General features: G+C 42.7%; 1 protein-coding gene and 1 long non-coding RNA gene across 6 annotated transcripts in view; one reads left to right on the forward strand and one right to left on the reverse strand.

Moving 5' to 3' along the window:
- LOC120502198 overlaps positions 1-12,786 on the reverse strand; it is a 36,034-nt gene extending 23,248 nt beyond the window's left edge. The window contains exons 1-3 of one of the 2 annotated variants that reach the window (XR_005627478.1): positions 12,611-12,786; positions 11,678-11,933; positions 3,945-4,036 (exon numbers count right to left, since the gene is read on the reverse strand). This is a non-coding gene — a long non-coding RNA (uncharacterized LOC120502198). Of the gene's footprint in view, positions 1-3,944; positions 4,037-4,474; positions 4,525-11,677; positions 11,934-12,610 lie in introns of those variants that run through there. The other variant, XR_005627479.1, reaches the window with a different exon arrangement.
- Positions 12,787-17,731: 4,945 nt separating this feature from the next.
- Positions 17,732-19,485, forward strand: part of HECTD2 (HECT domain E3 ubiquitin protein ligase 2) — a 32,609-nt gene continuing 30,855 nt past the window's right edge. For 3 of the 4 annotated variants that reach the window (XR_005627443.1, XM_039709143.1, XM_039709145.1), the window contains exon 1: positions 17,732-18,119. Coding sequence is in view for 2 of the 4 variants with exons in the window: in XM_039709143.1 (XP_039565077.1) it covers positions 17,892-18,119 (228 nt within the window). In the remaining 2 variants the exon portion in view is untranslated. The remainder of the gene's footprint in view (positions 18,120-19,485) is intronic. The other variant, XM_039709144.1, reaches the window with a different exon arrangement.

Here is a 19,485-nt window from a genome sequence, read left to right on the forward strand (position 1 = left end):
TTGCAGAAATCATGCCAGTAGCTTGTCTGGACAAATGGAAATTATTATGCCTTGGCTTAATTCAGCTACAATGTCATGAAGGATTTTTCTTTATAAGACTTCATCCTACTTACACCATGTGTCCCCAAATCATCTTACTTGTTTAGCAGTTTTGAAAGAACCATTTTACAAACTTATCCTTTTGGTTGCTAAAATATACAATAAAAATGCAATTCAAATGCAGAGCTAATTCCACAACATTTAATTTTATCTTCTTTACTGTTTCATGATGTTTATTAAATGTTTAAGAGGCCAAAGTCTTGTAATACCCAAAGAATGGAAGTTAGTTAAGATCCACATCTAAAACTAATGAACTTGTCAAAACCTATAGGGTCTGACAATAAACATCAGGTTATTTTATGCTAATAACTCCTTTACAGAAATCTGCACTTCACAAAACTGGAATTGCTTTGTTAGATTCATGCATGTGATTACTGTGAACGAGGATGCTGGGTGGGACTGGCAGTGGGAATGGGTAAGGGCATGCAAAGCCACCACACCCTCCATCAGAAAACTTAGTGTGGGTGACAAAAGGCCATATGAAGGTATTGAGGGAAAAGCTGTCCAAAGTATTAGAGCAGTGAAGTGCCACACTTGTGAATAAAATTTTAGAAAGTTAGATTTTCTGATTTTCATGTAGTTCAGAAGTTGGAGGATGAGAAGTAGAAGTCTGAGACTGTGGTTCTTTCCTCCTTTTAGGTGTTTCCCCACCTTTGGGCTGCTCAGTGACACAGAGTAGGCTGGAGAAATTATTGCCACATGCCCAAAAGCATTCATGCTGTTTGGCTGCACTGGTCTTGCTTTATGCTGCTCTGGCATCACAGAGCAGCTCTCAGTGCCCTCACCTGGGAGATGTCCCCAGCAAGGGGCAGGCAGAAGCCACCGTGAGCCCCCGTGCTGATCTGTGTAGTCCATTCCCAATGGCTTTTGTTATTTGACCTCCAGTGTGAAGGTCCACCTGGATGCTCAGCCAGACTTCGAGTCAGGCAGAAACCAGAACAGAGGAAGACTATCACTGCAAATTGCACCTTATGAAAGATGGGCTGCTGAAGGTCGAGTATGAGTTAAGGAACAGGAGGGAACTTCAAAGGGTGAAGAGCCTGGACTTGCAAGTTGTTTTCCTCAGTGAGGATGTTGCATGAAAGAACTGGTAAGAGCCTCTGAAAGTACATCTGAAATTCTGACACCCCAGGCAACAGGTTGTACATAGAGTTGTCCTGACCTTGGCTAAGGTATATGGAAAAGATTTCCAGCTTTGTACTGTATGTCCTTCCATTTGATCAAATGACATAAGTTTGTGGTTTTGGAGGTTATTTTGTTTCATTTGTGCCCATCAAAATGCAAAAGGAATGCAGATGGAAGGTTGATTTATTTTGGGTTTTGGTTTGGGTTTTTTTTTTACTACAAGAAGAGTGAGGTCTAGTGGAAACTATTTACTCCAAAGTGGAAACTTCCTTAGCTCCAAGCATGTAGGTGCCTAAGTAGACCTTGCTTCCTTGCTCAGGCAAAGGACACTATATCAAATTGACCTGGAGGATTAAACAATACTTTGTTTAGGGGTACTGCTATGAGAATTTCCAGTATGGAAATCGAAGATTGCTTTGGCTTGAAGAGAAAGAAAAACTAAGGATTAAGTGCTAGCAGTCACACATCTTTTTTGCTAATGAGGACATAATTGGTTGACTGCAGGGTTAACCCCATGACACTTCAAGCGGTGTCACTTTCTTTAGGAGACACTGAAAAGTAAAAATTAGGAAATACAGAAGTGAGAACTTTAACTGTCAAACAAAGATAGTTTTATAGTGTTAATGCAGACAATATAGAAAAGTGACCTTTGCCTTTCCTATATGTCCTATTGAAATAATTAGCACTAAAGAGATGAAACATTGGAGAGTAATGTCATTAAATATTCATTTCTAGCAAGTCATTTAAATTAGAAGCATTGAAGAGAGAAATCATTCCAAGACTTTTCACAAAGTCTGTTGAACTGTTAGATGGGAATAAGGAGGGGAAGTGGGGAAGGAAAAGTGGTTTTGCTTTTGTTTTCTTTTTTAACTCAAAGCATGAGCTGTAGTTTGCCACTATTATTGATGAATGCCTTGCTATTTCACTCATGTAGTCACATGATGCTGACCAAAACTAGAAAGGAAATGTTTGAAATGTCTACCTAAGGCCTTTCTCCTGTTTGAGCAATTTGTAATGTGGGATCTAGAGTAGTATCAACCAGAAAAGCTGCCCAAGGTGTTGGTTAATGCTTTGTGGAAGATTTATTACCATCCAAAACATGAAAAGTTCTTCTCAGTTGGCTGGCATTACAGTAGTGAGATCTCAATAGAAAAATGAAAACATATACTGTGGCAACGTGAAAAAATTCCCATTGTACTACTGTGTTGCCAGCCAATGTCATCCACATTTCCTTGGTAGCAAAAAAATTTTCAGCATTTCTTCTTATTAAAATGAAACGTTTTATATATTTTTTTTTTTCATTTTTAATTAAATCACATACATTTAGTTCTACTTTGAAAAGGAAAACAAGGTTCATACCACTTATAGTTTGGCTTCACTTGCTATCACTCAGTTCTCTCTTCTTTTCCATCACCTTTAGGCAGACACTCCTCTGCCAACCAGTTTTAATCATGATACCTTTGATTAAATGGTGTTTCTTCTTATTAAAATGAAACATTTTATATATTTTTTTTTCATTTTTAATTAAATCACATACATTTAGTTCTACTTTGAAAAGGAAAACAAGGTTCATACCACTTATAGTTTGGCTTCACTTGCTATCACTCAGTTCTCTCTTCTTTTCCATCACCTTTAGGCAGACACTCCTCTGCCAACCAGTTTTAATCATGATACCTTTGATTAAATGGGCCCAAGCTTATGCAGCAGAGAATAAAGGGCATAGTGCTACAGCTTTAAAGGAAATGCCATCAGAGGAGTTCCACCCACAGACTGGGAGTCTGGAGTCTGACTTACCACGTGAGCTGAGCTCACATGAACCCCGAGCACATCGCAGTTAGTGCTTTGCCCATGAGACTACAACTAGCCAGGAGAGCTGTCAGGTGGTCACTTTGCATCATGAGCAAATGGAAAACTACTGAGGCAGGGACATCTTCTGTCCTTGACCTGTGTTTCCAGCTGTCTGTTACCATTAATAATCCTTACTTGTTTGGGTTGGGACTGTGTTATCCTTGGTGCAGTACAAAGAGTCAAGTGATTTTTTTTCCACTTGAAATGTGTTTGCCATGACCTGTGGACACTGACAGCATCCTGGTCTCAGTTTTATTTTCTTGATAAATCTACACAAGAGCCAGAGGTGCTGGATTTCTGTCTGCAGAGCATCACTGAAATACTGAACTCTGGTGGGACCAGTTTCGACCATAGGACAGATCCCTAAAGTTAAGAGAACCCTCCTTAACCCAGAGATCACAACTTTGTAGCCATTCAACAGGGTTCCACAATCATACATCAAAACCACTAAAAGTTTAAGAGGAAATACTTCAAACTCACTAGATACCCATCAGTGTTAAGATGAATCTTCAAATAGACAAGAAAAAGACAACGAGCAGTCCTTCAATTTGGAAACAATTTTTTTCCCTAGAAAACAGTGAGTTTTTACCCTCTCTCACCTCCTCTGTATACCAATTCTTCAAAAGGCTGAGCAGCCATAACAGAGTTATTTCCTTATTTCCATCTATTAGCACTCATTGATCAGCTGTATCACACACAGATTGCCAGCTGTCTTTGGGCCTGTCTTGCTATTCCAGTTCTGAACAACACTGAGCATGACAGATTCAGGGGCTTCAGAAACAAGGATGAATAATGCCTGTACAGAACTCCACTAGCTTCTGAAGTGTAGCTCCTGGAAGTGTGGCCAAAAATCCAAATTCGTATTGTTTTACCTCTGTTTTCCTCATTCACAGGGGCAGTTGAGTGAGATCTCTCCCTCCAAAGTTGTGGCAGTACTGAGCCAGTTGTCCTCTCAGTAATGCTCCTGAAAAAAATGGACACAAAGTGAGCCTCTTGCAGTGTCACTTCTCATGGGCAGAATAAAAAACTGCCAACAGATTCCTAAATGTGCAATTGCTTAGGAAAGAGATGTAAGAAACAGCTCCATGCAAAAGTCTGCCAACTTATTTTTGCAGACTACGTATTGTACATGTGCATGTTAAATATCATGATTCTCCTGAACAGCCTTAAGTACTTCCTGAATAATATAAAAGAACAAACAATGCTTTTAAAACAGTCTTAGTGCTGTGTCACCCCTTTTTCCTCATAGTATACAGTCATTATAAAGATTAAAAGGTGACAAAGTAAAAAATATTTTAAAACCTGTAACATAGATGTCACTCAGTACTTTATTAAAATTGGTACTTATAGCATAAGAAAATGGAGAACAACTTTTTCAAATAAATTATAAAGGTGATGAAACCTTTCTCTTCATACAGGTTTTGGATAGTTAATGTTGGTAGTGCACCTTTTAGATGCAATTATAGAGCACATCTGTTTTTATAGCGAATAAATGATTGCTGTGTGCAAATCTAACCCCAGTGGTGTTTGCATGGTGTTATGTTCCGCTGGACACGCAGTTCTGTGCACTCAGTGGCCCTCTTGCACATATCAGATGTTGTCAACATTTTGGAATTCACTCAGTGCCACTTTCTGGATCCATGCTCACAGCCCTGAGGTGCCACATTGCTCCTGTGGGCAGAGTGAGCAGACAGTTGCATCATCCTGCTCTTGCACCTGTTCTGGAGGTTTTTATTTTCCTTTGCCTCTTCTGTGGCTATATGGAAGCTCAGACAGAAAAGGGAGATGGAGTGGTTTAACAGTAATGCAAGAGTGTTTTACAACATTTGAGTATAAAAGCACCAGTTTTAATGAGTACATCTGGAATTATTAAAATGCCTAGCAGCAGAGAAACAAAAGAACAAGTTATTTGTTTTTATTATTACTGGCAATTTACTAAGAAGCAGATTGTTGTTAATGAAACTACTCATACGGGTAAAATGGGCAGGACTTATCTCTACAGCTCTCTAAGGCTGAAATTCAATCACTTTTGTTAATTTGTTATTTATCTAGAATGTTTTGTTTATTATCTTATTGTCCTTCACAAGTAAATAGATAAATAAATTTATCTGCTCCCCACGTTTCTGATTCTATAGAACCTGAAGGTATCAATTTAAATAATTCAGCAGATGCTGCTGTCTGTAACCATAACTTCAGACAGGATTTTGGATACTTTTTCTAAAAAGATTGTCAGAACAAGCCTTCTTTCCTGGATGCTCTCTTAAACCACAGTCATGGTGTGCCACCCAGAGTTGGGATAGTAGAGCCTGGGCACAAAGTGGCTTTGGAGAGAGGATGAGGTCCTATCCTGTCAAGTATCCCCTCCATGTTTCCCTAGAGATGAGTGACTTTAAATACAGCTTAAAAATAAATGCATCTTCCCATGAAAAAACACAGGGAAGAAAACAACGTCTTCAGTAGCTACATAGATACAATGTGTGATGGAAAATTGATGCCTAATATGGTGCAAATGATTACCTATGCTGGTTTTATTTAGCTATGACTCACTTCTAAACAGATCATTCCTCATTCTGCAAGGGACAGAGTGGAGAGAGGGATAAAGAATACCAATCCAGCCTCAGCTTATCTTGCTGGCAACACAAGAAGGCTTCCTTAAAATGTCCGTTTTCCCTCTTCTGTGGTGACTTCTATGGGGATAGACATTCCATGTCCCACTCTGCACGAGATAACAGTCTGCATTTCCATGTGCCAAACAGTATTTTTAGCACATATTGCAATTCCCTAGATGGAAAGCAAAACCACAATGTTGTATCTCAGTCCAATGGTATCACTTCAGGCTACAGCTGGTACTTAAGTCATACATCCTTAATTATATCAGATACATAGTGGGATCACATTCTGTGCCCTGGAAGGTTGCTGTGGCATGTCATGTGTCAAATCACACCACAAGCAAAAAATATTTTTTGGGCGGTTCTTGTAAAATATAACCTTTGTTCACATTCCCCTTCTGTGTATGTGTAGGCAGACAAGCACCAGAAGTGAACTTGGGCTCTGAATCCAGAGGTGCTCTGTTTGAGTCTCTCCCAGGGGTTGATTTAGTCACCCTTTCCTGCACCTACATCAGTGTGGTGAGTTCCAGCCTTGGAGCTGGTGCCTGGCCTTCAGGTGCTGCACTGAGTCACTGCTGAGCCCAGCCCCTGCTCCTGGCCCTCACCATCTTTTCAAGGAGGATGCACCAACATTTCTGAGTTTTTTCCCTGGCTTAAGCACAACCAGAGCTCCACATGACCACACAAAATGTTCCAGCACAGTGGAAGGGAGGATGACAGCATGTAGCTGTAGGGTGGGAGAGGGAAGAGGATTCTTTCTTACAAAAACAGAACTGAACACACCAGAACTGAAAACATTCATAAAACTACAGACACTTCTGACTATCAACAGCATGAGCAACCTACCAAAAATACCCACCTTGTACCTGTCTTGCTTGAAGACAGGTACAGATGAAACTCTTGGGGAAAAAAATCTCTGGAATAAACCATGATATTTCCTGAGGGGAAACGTTGCAATGAGACCTGATGTTCATGGAGGCTTAAGAGACACAAAAAGCATCTAGACAAGGTGTGTTCCATGCATTCTTCTGCCTGTATATTTCTGGGCTCTCTCATTAGGGAAAAATACAATATCTAAATTTTTATATATATTTTTTCAAAACCAAAGGATTGATAAAGAAAAATCCCTTGTAGGTTTGGGGATTTTTATTTATCTGCAAAATTATTTTAACATCTTGAAATTATTTTACAAATTCAGAATTGTACCACACTGAGAGTTACAGGATTTTAAACAAACAAGATTTGGTTCAACCTCCATGTTTTTAGAGTTAAGAAAATGGACTCTGACTTTTCTGTAAATAACCTTTTAGAGAAATTATTCACAGAGCACACTATGACCAGAAAACATGTTTGCTATTTCACAGGGACAGCTGTAGCAGGAAGGGAAGAGACTTCTGACCAGACACCCATCAAACGATGACATGAGATATGTGACCCTCCTTATAGAGTTCTGGAGCATCTGTTTAAGAGTAAGTTCCTGCAGGTATGATTTCAAATCCTGACCAGAAATTAGTTCGTATCCACAGCGGTCTAAAGCCCAAATAAATTACCTCAGGTTTTTCACATTGCTTCATTGTGGCAGGAAATACTAAAATGTTTGCATGTCATGAGTATTGTAGGTGTGCAAATCTTGGCCACTAAATAGAGCTTGATATGGTCTTGTCTACTATTTTGATACAGCTGAATATTTTATGAAGTAGATTTTAGAAGAGGAATTACTGCTGAAGACCTCCAAAAAGAGGTATAGCCAGTGATTGTTGAAATTCTAGCATTCTTCAGAGAATATAAAATTATTGAGTATTGAATATCTATTAAGCATGAGCAAATACTTCAAGCTTATACTCTTGTTCCTGGTCTTTATTCGTATTTGGATCTAGTTTGGTTCAGTAGAAAGAAAGGGTCTTAACTTAAAACTATTTTTCTGCTACCATTGTGACAACTTCTCTTTGTTTCTTAAACAGATGGGGGATGCCTCCCCAAGAAAAGTAGAATAAAGAAGTCATGCACACTGACTTGTACTGGCACAAGTGCTTTTACAAAGTAATTTCTCATTGGAAAAAAAATTACAGCTATGAATTTGAAGGTTGTGTTAAATGACTAAGTTCAGTTGAAACCTGACCACAGTCCTTGCAAACTGTAAGTATTCTTAAAACTGACAAAATTAACAAAAACCACATATCACTTATTTACATATCAACATTATTGCAAATAATTGGATATTGCCTCCACTTGTTACAGATGGAAATTTGAGCTGAAGACAGATCTCTAAGTAGGCAGCCCCTCCCTGGCTTTACCTTCCCCCTCCTGTCTTTCAGGGTCCTTAGAAAGGAAAGAGGACAGGGTGTATGTCATGTTTACATTGACCTGCCCTCTCCTGCAGCTATTGGCAGGACACTCTGCAAGGAAGCTCGTGTCTTTTACCATCTCCTAGTTTTGTTTGCTAATCTACCAGAGCTAGGTTATGGCAGAGAGCATTTCTTTGGCTGCACAAAATGAGCAAAGGGGTCCACTTGTGGTTATTTATATTTGGGTTGATTTATTCTATGAGGGGCAGTTTGTTACGCTCAAACTGTGCTGTAGATCACTGAACATAAGTGATCCATACTACTACAAGTTTTCTGAGTCATTGTGCCTTAGACTTTATACACATATGCAATAAATACCATGGTGGAGATAGAGCTGTACCCTGCAATGATTCCTGGAGGAGGAGGTTTCAGTGATCCCTGAAAGAAGGTCCTTCCTTGTCTAAAGAGAAGTGTTAGGAAGCCTTCACAGTGCTGGGGATTTTTCCTGTCCTTTCAGTGTGCTATCAAGCAGTATGTCAGCATTTTGGGAGCATTCCAGATGTTTTCTCAGTTACTTTTGTTTATGGTGACTTCGTGAAGGTAGCTCTGTTTCACCAAAAATTACCATTATTTACACCTGCTTCCAGGGCACACCATCCTTGGATTATCACTCTAGTGTGATCATTTACTTTCTTATTCCTCACTGCTCAGGACTGTAATGCTAGAGAATTACAGAGAGAATGCAGTAATGATGGAGGAAGGTTACAGAGTAAGCTTCTGTATAGTTGAAAGAGACAGAAAACTAAAGGATCTGCAACCACTGCATAAATAAGCCACTTGACACCTTTAAAAGCTTCAACTTACCCTATTTTTGGAATAAAACTAGCATCTGTGCTGACAGCTTACATGCCAAGTTTCAGCTTGATGCAAATTTGAGAAATCCTGAATAAAAACTGCTAAATCTCGAGAGCACATAAACACTACCTGATCCTAACTGACATTCAAAACAGACAGTAGCTAAGCTGCAGTATTTATATAGTACACTACTTCATACTCTGAAAGATAGAAACTAATCTTCTTTAGACATGCTTTAGTGTACAACTAGGTCACCTGAAAGGTTATTATAAATAGAACTACTTGGATAAATACAAATGACATTATAATTTGGTATCTCTGTCTTGGGAAGGAGCCTGTACTCCTGCAATGCTCTCCAGCAAATCAGGCACCTTTATACTCAATAACAGTTAATTCTGCAATATCAGCTGAAAATGTGGGAAACTGTGAATTGGGTTGAACCTGGCTGAATGCCAGACACCCACCAAAGCCTCTATCACTCCTCTCCACAGCTGGACAGGGGAGAGAAAATATAAGAAAAAGTTCATGGGTTGAGGATAAGGACAGAATCACTCATCAAATGCCGTCATGGGCAAAACAGATGCAAATTAGAGATATTAATTGAATTTATTACTAACAGAATCACAGCAGGATAATGAGAAATAAAATAAGACCTTCAAAACACCCTCCCCCACCCCTCCTTCCTTCCCAGCAGTGAAGCAGGAGAGTCAGGGAGTTATGGTCAGTTCATCAGACATGGTTTCTGCTGCTTCTCAGAGAGAGGAGTCCTTCTCCTGCTCCAGTATATTTTCAATAAGTATTATAATTTATACAGAGAACTGGTTCAGCTGTTTATTACCTTTTACTTATATTCTAATAGTGTTTTGTAACTCCAGGATTTCTCTACTGCCTTACTGTGTGTGCTCAGGAACTCCACTGAAGGTGAAGGCTTTTGCAAGAAATATCAAAATATATATGTTTTAAGGAGAATAAGTGCAGGAAAATTTTAAAGGGAAAACACTTCTTGAAAAATAATTCAGGAGAGAGCCAAATATATGAATGCCATTATCTAGACCAATTCTTTGCTTTTATGTTTCTGCCCCTACAGTCAAGCACTGTGGTTGAGTTTTCTTAATACAGGAATATGGTGTGGGGCAAGGACAGAGGATGGATTATGAACCACTTGGTGCACATTTCCCCTGAAGGTGAGAGAAGAAAAACAGCATTATTTGTTCATTAGGTAAGTCTAGTCACCATTACATTAGTTGTGTTTGCATCATTCCTTTTATCCCACACAAACCGTGGACAGTTTTTTGTGCTTTTTGGCAGACAAGGAGGTTTTACTAGAATAGATGCTGTTTAAGAAGGAACCAGGTTTGAGTGAGTACAAGTATTTATGTAAAATAAGCTAGACAGTATCCATAAAACACATCTTGATCTTATTTACTTACATTTGTGGGGGGGTTTTTTAAAGGCCCTTGGTGAATACACTGCACTGAGTGCTGCCTGTAGCCATGTGCCAGTGGTGCAGCGTGTTTGAGTGGCATCCACATTGCACAGCACAGGGATGCCCTTGGCACCCACCCGTAAGCACTTCTGGTGCTTCTGGAAAATCATGAGTTGTGTCACTTGCTGCCTCTTGCGGGCACACAGGGAGCTTCTGGTGTCTGAGTCCACACTGCCTGAAGAAATGTCCTAAAGCTGCTGCTTCTCCCCAAACCTGCTATGAAACCTCAGGTGTGCTCGTCAGAGGTATGAACATTTCAGACTGTGTGTGTGATGGGCCTGTAGTGACACTACAGCACAGTGAAGGATCTTGTTGGGAATTTTTCTCTGCCTTCTGTGATTTTGGTCTGTGGCTGTGGCATAGCACTGCAGGGTGTTCCTTGTCTACTCTCTGCTTCAGGCAAATTGCTGGAAAACAGCCACTGGGTCTATAGCAGTGCCTAAAAGGATATTTGCAACTAATAGCAGTGGGGGAAAGTTAAGAAAGTCTTGGGAAGGTGAAAGAGTTGGGTTTGAAACTGATGGTGTTTACAGGAGACAGGGGAGAGAGCCCTCTTACACTTTTAGAAAAAAACCTGGCTTTCTCAAGCAACTTGCCCTGAACAGAGAAGATGGGAAAGTGAAGGAGCCCTGGAAGAGGGAAGGCTGAGCCTAGGAAAGCCAGGCTGGCACAGCACCCAACAGGCTCTGCTTGGCCTGGTCCTGAGCTGGGGCACATCAGTGCCTGTGCTACAATTCTGCAGCTGGATCCAAACCAGACTCCTGCTGCAGATGAGGAGCCAGATTTGGGTACAGCTGTCCTCAGGGCTTGCTGTGCTGCAGGAACAGCACCACTAACACTTGCAGAGGCTCAGCCTCTGCTTTGGATTCCCCTAGGGTTGTAGCCACAGATGAAAAGCAGAGGTGATTTATTTTACAGACCAGCCTGAGAAGTGTGGCAGGAAGATTGCAGATTATCAGCAAGGACTGCTCCATTCAGTGGTAGGGCAGCATCTTCCCCAGCCCTCTGATTCTAGCTACCATTATTGTATATGTGCCAGAGGCCTTTCTTCCTTGGGAGACTCGAGACCTCCACAAATTCAGACATCCCTCCTATTTGTAGAACTTAGCCATTAATAGGAAAGGCAATTAGAGTTAGCTAACCAAGATATTGGAAGAAGCAGGCACTGTACCCATCCCATTTAGACATTACAAAGGAAACACCACAGGTTGCATTAAAAATGTGAAAGTCTTGACAGTCTGCAAGCATGCAGCTCTCAATCCTGCCCAAACCAACAAATGGGCTTAATACTGTCTCTGCCATTTGCCCTAACAATTTCAAGGATACTTAGGCAAATCACTGTATACATAATCTTATACCATATTTATTACCTTTAAAGCTCGAAATGTAGGTACTTCCCTCCTGTCAGACATGTCTGCGAGCTAATAGGTAATTTCCAAACGCCAGGAGCCGCGAGTGCGATGCTCTCTCCCCTGGAAAAGCCGGCGAGCCGGCGCTGGAGGGAGCTGCAGCCCCGGCTACCGCCGCCTCTGCCGGCACCCTCCGCTCCCCCAGCTCCTCCCAGGCGAAGAGGATCAGCATATTGAAATCATACCTCTCGCTGTCACGTCAGTTCAAGAACGCTGTCTTTTTAAGGAAATCAAATTCGTTTGTTAACCACGAAGTAAGAGGAGATTTACAAAGCAGTGCTAAACAAATGTTAATTCTAACAGTTTACAATTTAGAGGTCACATGACAAAAGTACAGAAGCTTTAATAATTAAGCATTATTACTGCCACCTCATTTGAACCTTCTTTAGCATGGCATATTGGTTTCTTATTTCCAGTTTGAATAGAAATTGGATAAAATTTTGTGCCTAGCATCTGCCTCTATCTCATTTTAAAATAAATTCCAGATCTGACATGACAAAAGTAGTAGGCTATCTCCCAGCCTTAACAGCCTTAACAGCTGTCCCTTGCTGTACCTTGGGGAAGACCATGCTACTGCCACATTCTGTACAAGTGAAATTAACTGAAATTCAGATTGAATAACCAACACCAGCTTTCTGGAGAGAATAAATGAACACCTTAGTAAAACTGAGAGGTCACTAAGTGAATGCTCTTCACTTGGTGAGTTTTTCTCTTGCCATCTTTCTTCCAATGTTTGCTTAAACTGCATTACCACAGATAAACTCCCTCTGAAAAAGCCATTACATTTCTAAAAGAGAGGCTCATGATTTCTTTCAACCCAAAGGCCCTGTTCCATGGCAGATGTAATATAATATTCACCTTATTCAGGCAGAAAAAAGTGAGTTAATCACTTACCTAGAAGATAATATATAGCTTAGGCACCAGAGTCCATAAGCCTTTTTCATTTGGCTGGAACAGCTGTTATACTTCACCAGTCAGTGATGACAAGGAACTCAAAGTGAAAATGTAACGATGCCAGTAAGACAGAACTTCTGATTACCTCTTCCTTCTCTGTACTAGGAATGCCCAAGCTGGATGCATCCCAGCTGGTTATGTACCTTCAGTCACTCGTTTACCATTTGCCAAAGAGATATAATTGTCTGCCAAGACAACCCAACTTGCATGTAAGTGCTTCAGATGATTATCCAAGTTCTTTGCACCATTTTTTAATAAATGTTTATAATTTTATTTTTTAAATGAGACTTTTTAAGTACTAGAGGATAACCAAAGGGTAAGTGAGAGCAATAGATTCTTCATCTAATGTTAGTCATAAGGGAAATAACATGGACTTTGCTTAGGAGGGTTTGAGTGCACCTTGCTTATGTGCTTCTGGAATAAAAGGAGCTTTTCTCTCTTGCAAATGAAGGCATGTGATACAGGGACTATAACAGTAAGCCAAGCTCAAGGCTGACATATTTTCAAATTTGCAGCAAGAATAACAAATATAAATGGACTAGCTTTTAGCAATGGCAAATGTATTCAAAATCATTTGGACTCTTTTGGGCAAAATTCTTCAAGTTTATGCCTTAGTCCAACTTCAAGAGAAATTGGTGGCCGCAAAAAGGGGAGGCTGGACAAGACTGGGGTCATCCCTTAAGCTCTGAGGTTGTGCAGTCTCAGAACAGTTATGACTTGTGAGCAGACGTGCACTTCCAGCTCCCCTAAAGGATGATGTGGGCAGGTGGCACAGGAAGGTACCACAGCTTGGGAGTTAGGAGGCCAGGGGGTCCAGAAGCTACAGTGTCTCTAATTTTTGTGATTCACATGGCAAGTGTGGTGAGCTCTCTAACTGTAGTCGGCAGAGTAACAGGTGGATTTCAGTGGCATCGTGCCTGAGTTCTGCTAATGGGTCACTGAGAAAGATGCTTCTTTGTAAAACATTTCCATTTCAATGAATCAGATCTTTCTGTTGAAACAGAATGTTTTGCTGAAAACCTGTTGTGTTGGAAAACTCCCAGACATTTCTTTCTCTCCTACTCCCATAGAGAGGAAATGGGCTGTCTCCAGCCTTTGCTTCCTCTTTTGATGTTTCAGCCATCCCGTGCTTCCCCTTCTGCCCACTCAGGGTCCATCTCATAAAGGACACATCTTTTAAATAGCCCAAATATTTTGTACTGGGAAGTGTATGGGAACTTTAAAGGGTGCAAAGAGAAGGAAGCAGTACTACTCCAGAAGAGAGACACAGTACAGGTATGTGATGGGAATATATCAGCAACCGAATGGGAAGATTCAGCCTACCTTTTCTGAAGGACACGTGTCATTTCGATTCCTGAAATACCAGTTTGCACAGAGATGTCTGACACCATTTGATGGCAAACACTAGTAAGCCATTTGAGGATTAAGGAAAATCTCGTAACAGCCCAAACCTAAACCCTGATGTTCCTGAATTAAACCAGGGGTGATTTTGGCTATAGCTGAATTTGACTTCTGACTACAGAGAAAAAAGTGAGATCCAATCAGTATTTGTCATGACGATACTAGGCAATTTAGGGAATTTAGCCCTTTTTATTTTTTATATTTGTGTCTCATTCCCAAATGCCAGTCTCTGTGAGTGTATCTATTACTTGTAAGCATTTAGTAATCATTTGTGAACAAATGTTAGCATTTGGTCTGGTTCCATCTGTCATTCCTAGTGGCAGTCTGTGCCTGGCCACGTCATTGCACAGAGATGTACCAGTGACTTTTCCCCCTTCCTGACAACACAAACTCATTGGATAGAAGAGATATATTTGTGAAGTATTTTAAAATAAGGTGTCAAGAAGGTCTTATTCCAGTTTAAAAGGTCAACATCCTGCTAAGGCAGGACTGTTCTTCCATAAGCACAAGAAAATCTGTTCAGGGTCACATGCTGCCTGTGTCCCCCCACAGTTATTCAGGGGTGATACTGCAGTGTGCATATGTTTATCTGAGCCAGCAGCAGGGTGTGCCAGCATGGGGTCGAGCGAGACTGCAAACTCCTCCAGGAACAGAAAGAACTGTAGACACAGCCAGCGTGTACTTGGGCATGAGCAACAGTTTTCAGCTGAACTTTACCTTGGCCCCTTTCACCAAAAAATTCAGCGAAGTAGCTGGCACCATGTGATTTAAAATTTTTAAGCAGCTTACAAGAGATGTAAAAAATCAAGGGAAGTGTCCTTTGAAATGCAGGCATTGAGTGTGTTTGGCCCTTTGTCAAGGCTCCCAGGCCATCTGGCCAACAAATTCATGAAGTCTGTAGAATGGCAGTTGCATACTTCTGTTTAGTTTTGAAAATTGTGTATGTGGTATATCCCACAAATCTTACTGCTAGAATGTCTTTATCCTGTTTTCTTACTGTTTCATTGCCCACTGCCCCAGTTCATCACTTTGCCAACAAATTACTGCAGGGTCTACATGCATCACCTCATTACATGAAACACTGCTGCTCCCAGCTAGCATCCATCCATGCTAGAAAACTGAAAGCCTATTTAAATATGTCTTTCCCAGCTGTGGTTATATCTTTGACTCCCTTGTGGATCTGTGAATGATATTGAAATACTTTTAGCTTCAAACCCTGGGCACTAGATGTATGCTACATTAGTTACAAGTAAGAAAATGTGTTTGCTAGTTCAGTATATGGTCATTTTGCTCTCTTACAAAAATAGGAAGAAATTTTTGTGCCTATTTTCATAATTGTCATGAGTCAAAATATTCACCTGAATTACTTTACTTCAACAGAGCACTTCAGCTTCAAATAGCACAGGAGAGCATGGACAATAGAAGTTGATGTCTTTGGTGTTGCATTAGCTTTTTGGTGAGATAATCTTGGTAGAAAAGTATTTCAGTGTTTTTGACACTGCCAAAAATCAGGCCTTTATAGCTCAATGGAAGTGAAAAAATTATGAATTTGTTTCTACACTTGCCTTTCTACATATATTTTTTCTTTATTTCGTCTCTCTTTGTGGGCTCAGTGGAGCAAATCCTTCCATGTTTTAAGCTGGCACAGCTCCACAAAACAGTTGTGCCAATTATTTCTAGCTGGGGACTGCCACTGGGTGTAAAGCTGCTTGTACTGAAGCTGTTGAAATTACTATCATTATGTTGTTTCTTGGCATGGAAAGGAAAAAGATGAGTGAGTGTTTGGGGGGCTTTGTTCTAAGTGCAACAGGCCGCTTATTCATGCAAACTACTGAAAGCCACTGTGAAGTAAACACAGCAAGGAGAGTGAAATTCTTGGAAAACCAGATCTCATATTTAACTTGGTAAGGAGAAAAAGCCATTTCTTAATGAAACCTAAAAAACCTCCAGGTCTGCCAGTTCCTTCAGAAAGGAAAAGCCTTTTGCAATGTATTAGATTAACACTGCAGTACCTATTGTGCCATTGCTTTTATGACTCTTACAGAAATATTTCCCACAGCTCCTGCAGGAGCTATTTGTGTAGTGCCAATGCTCAGGAAAACCATCACGTGGTTTTCCTCCACCTGAAAAACAATCTTGAAGATTTGTTTCACGTGGTCTGTAATGCTATTCACACTTTGTTCCTGAAGCTGGGAGAAAAACTCTTCTTCAGACACAAAATTAGAGCAGTCTGAAGGAAACTTGTTTCGTCTGGCAGCTAGTGGTTTGAGGAGCTTAAATTGGATGTAGGTTGGAGTACAACATTGTCCCCCTCTCACACAGCAGGGCTCCTGCAGCTTCACATACCAAGCCAAGTGGCAGGTCAGTGCCATGCCAGTATGTGTGACATCTGGTCTAGATGTTGTCTTGCAACATAGCACCTCTTCTGAAGATGGTATTTCTTCACACACTCACAGCAATGCTCCATTACAGCCAGGGAGCTGCCCTGAGGCTCTGACAGCGGTACCACCTCTGGCTGCCCGAGACCTGCCCCAACAGAGGGCTGGGACCCAGCACTGCACAGCCCTGGCACCGCTCTGGCTTTGCCGTCAGAGACAGGACCACACATTGCCTACACATTCATTCCTCATGGTGTGGTGCAGTCCTTCGCAATAAGGCTTCCACTCCAGCATATGGTATAGTGGGCATGGTGTTATTTAGTCGAAGGTTGGACCTGATCATCTCGAAGGGCTTTTTCAACTTTAGTGATTAGACAATTTCTGTATTTTCTCGTTGGAGCGTGAACCGAGCGGCAGGAATGTGTGGCCGTGGGGCGATAGAGCCATGTAAGAGGTGCCACTGCCGGCACGGCCTCGGGATGGCGTGAGAGGTGCCACTGCCAGCACGGCCTCGGGATGGCGTGAGAGGTGCCACTGCCGGCACGGCCTCAGCGCGGTGTGAGAGGTGCCACTGCTGGCACTGCCCCAGGATGGTGTGAGAGGTGCCACTGCCGGCACTGCCCCAGGATGGTGTGAGAGGGGCCACTGCCGGCACGGCCTCAGGATGGTGTGAGAGGTGCCACTGCTGGCACTGCCCCAGGATGGTGTGAGAGGTGCCACTGCCGGCACGGCCTCAGGATGGTGTGAGAGGTGCCACTGCCGGCACTGCCTCAGGATGGTGTGAGAGGTGCCACTGCCGGCACGGCCCCAGGATGGTGTGAGAGGTGCCACTGCCGGCAGGCCTCAGGATGGTGTGAGAGGGGCCACTGCCAGCACGGCCTGTGCCGGCAGAGCAGCACCCGGCGTGATGGAGGCGCGGCCGCGCCTACCGGTATCCGCCCCGAGGGCCCTTCACCCAGCTGTATATGTATATCTATTTTATATATTTATGTTTATATTTGCTTATTACTCGTCTGTTTCCTGGTCGGCACTCCCGGGTCCCATCAGTGCCCCACACCCGGCCAGGCACCCCTTGCCAGGGCGGCTGCGCCGGGGCCAGCCGCAGCCCCGCGCCGGTTCCTGCGCCGCGGAGTTTCCGCCGCCGTGTCCTCCGCTCCCCCGCGCCGCGCCCCGGCCGCCAGGCGCGTTTCCACCAGCCGCCCATGAGCAGCATGGCGGCGGCGGCGGCCCCTCCTGCCGCCCGCGGTCTGTAGGTGGCGCGGCGGCCGAGGGCGCGCGGGGGTGTCTGGGCGCCCGGGAGCAGCGCGGCTGCTGCAGTGCCGCGGCGGCCGAGCGGAGCGGCGGAGCTGAGGGTGCCCGCGGGCGCTCCTCGGAGAGAGGAGAAGAGGAGGGCGCGGGGTCGCGGGTGCCGACGGCGCTGGGAGGCTTCCCGGAGCGGGACCATGTCGCTGCAGAGCCCGCCGGCTGCCGCCGAGCTGCCCCCCGGCCCCGGCGAGGGGCATCCGCCGGGAGCGGAGCTGAGCCAGGGCAGCGCCGCGGCCCCGTCAGCCGAGGAGGGTGGCGAGGAGGAGGAAGAAGAGGGAGAAGGGGAGAAGGAAAAGGAAAAAGAAAAGGAAAAGGAGGGAGAGAAATTGCCGCCCATCCCGTCGGCGTCCACCGCGGCTGCCGGGGTAAGTCCCGTCGGCGCCCGGGCAGCCGCCCGCGGGCCCGCCTGTGCCACTCCGTGCTCGTTTGCTGTGTTTGCCGCTTTATTTGGGAGGAGAAAGGGAAGGGGAGAATCATCGTCTTCATTTTCTTTCATGTTCCTTTCCGTTGAGAGGCTTTCATTCAAGTTTCTTAAAAATAACAAGTGCATCTGTAAGCAATGACATAATGAAGCTATAAATTCTCCATCCACTTATAGTTAACATTTTACAACGGTCTGCTCTGTCGGGTTAGTCATGACTGAGGGTTTGCAGCATTGTGAATGTTCATTAAGGGCTCTCGGGGGTGGAGGGTTTCAGCTCTAATACACTTAATGGCGAGAGAGGTATCCGGGAAATACTTCTGTATTTTTAACTTTTTCTTTAAAAATCTTTCCCCTTTTTTTGTGTTGATGCAAAGATCACAGAACATTCTAATTAAATGATGAATGAATTAATGCAGAGAAAAAAATGGGGGAGGGATATTTGCCAGAATAACTTCCTTTCAGAAACCTTTTTTCAGGTTTTTAATTATACCAGAGTTGTGCTTTTCTTTCTGCTGACCATACAATATTACAGAACATAAAATTGTCCTGAGGTGGATATCTTGCATAGTTTAACATTAGAACTCGTGGTAAGTTGCTTCAGTCCAAAAACAGAACAAAAATGTTACTAATCCTGTAGTAATACACTTAGGAGATTTTAGTTCAGCAGTTCTGATAGGCATTGAACTTATTAGAAATTATCATTTATTTAAATTCTTAATTTGAATTTAAAAGATTACACATATAATATTTATGACTGTCAGGAAATAATTGTGATGTTAAACTAAGTAATTGTATGCAAACTCCTTGGAGCAATTCTGCCAATTTTGAGTTTTGCCTAAACGTTCCAATCTTCTGAAAGACTTTCAGCTTTGTAAATCTGTCAGAATGTGCAAGAATAGGTTTATTCTTGTGATTCAAATACCGGTTTGGTGGGAGAAGTCTGTACTGGACGAGTGCCCAGGAGTTTTCTCTACCTTTGAGTATCTTAGACTTTGAATGGTAAAAGCCAGTCCCTTAGGATAAAGATAGAAGCGCTGGCCTAAAATGTGTCAGGCTTAGCTCAGCTAAAGAAAAATGTGTGCCTCTGGATGGCCATGTAGGATTCCAGCTACCTTAAAGAATCAGGAGAACTTCTTTGTAGCTGGACATCCATCGTGTACCTCTGAAGTGTTGCCCACAGGCAGAAGCTGTCTAAGTGGACCTGCTGCAAACACCTGGCTGGGTGTGGTTGTGTGTCAGGTGCAGGGCAGGGTTTGAATTTACCAAGAGTCTGTCATGGGGCTCAGTAACGTATTACAGTGTGGGTA

This window comes from Passer montanus, unplaced genomic scaffold (genome assembly GCF_014805655.1).
Source record: "Passer montanus isolate IOZ18808 unplaced genomic scaffold, ASM1480565v1 scaffold21, whole genome shotgun sequence".
In the NCBI taxonomy this organism is placed as follows: Eukaryota; Metazoa; Chordata; class Aves; order Passeriformes; family Passeridae; genus Passer; species Passer montanus.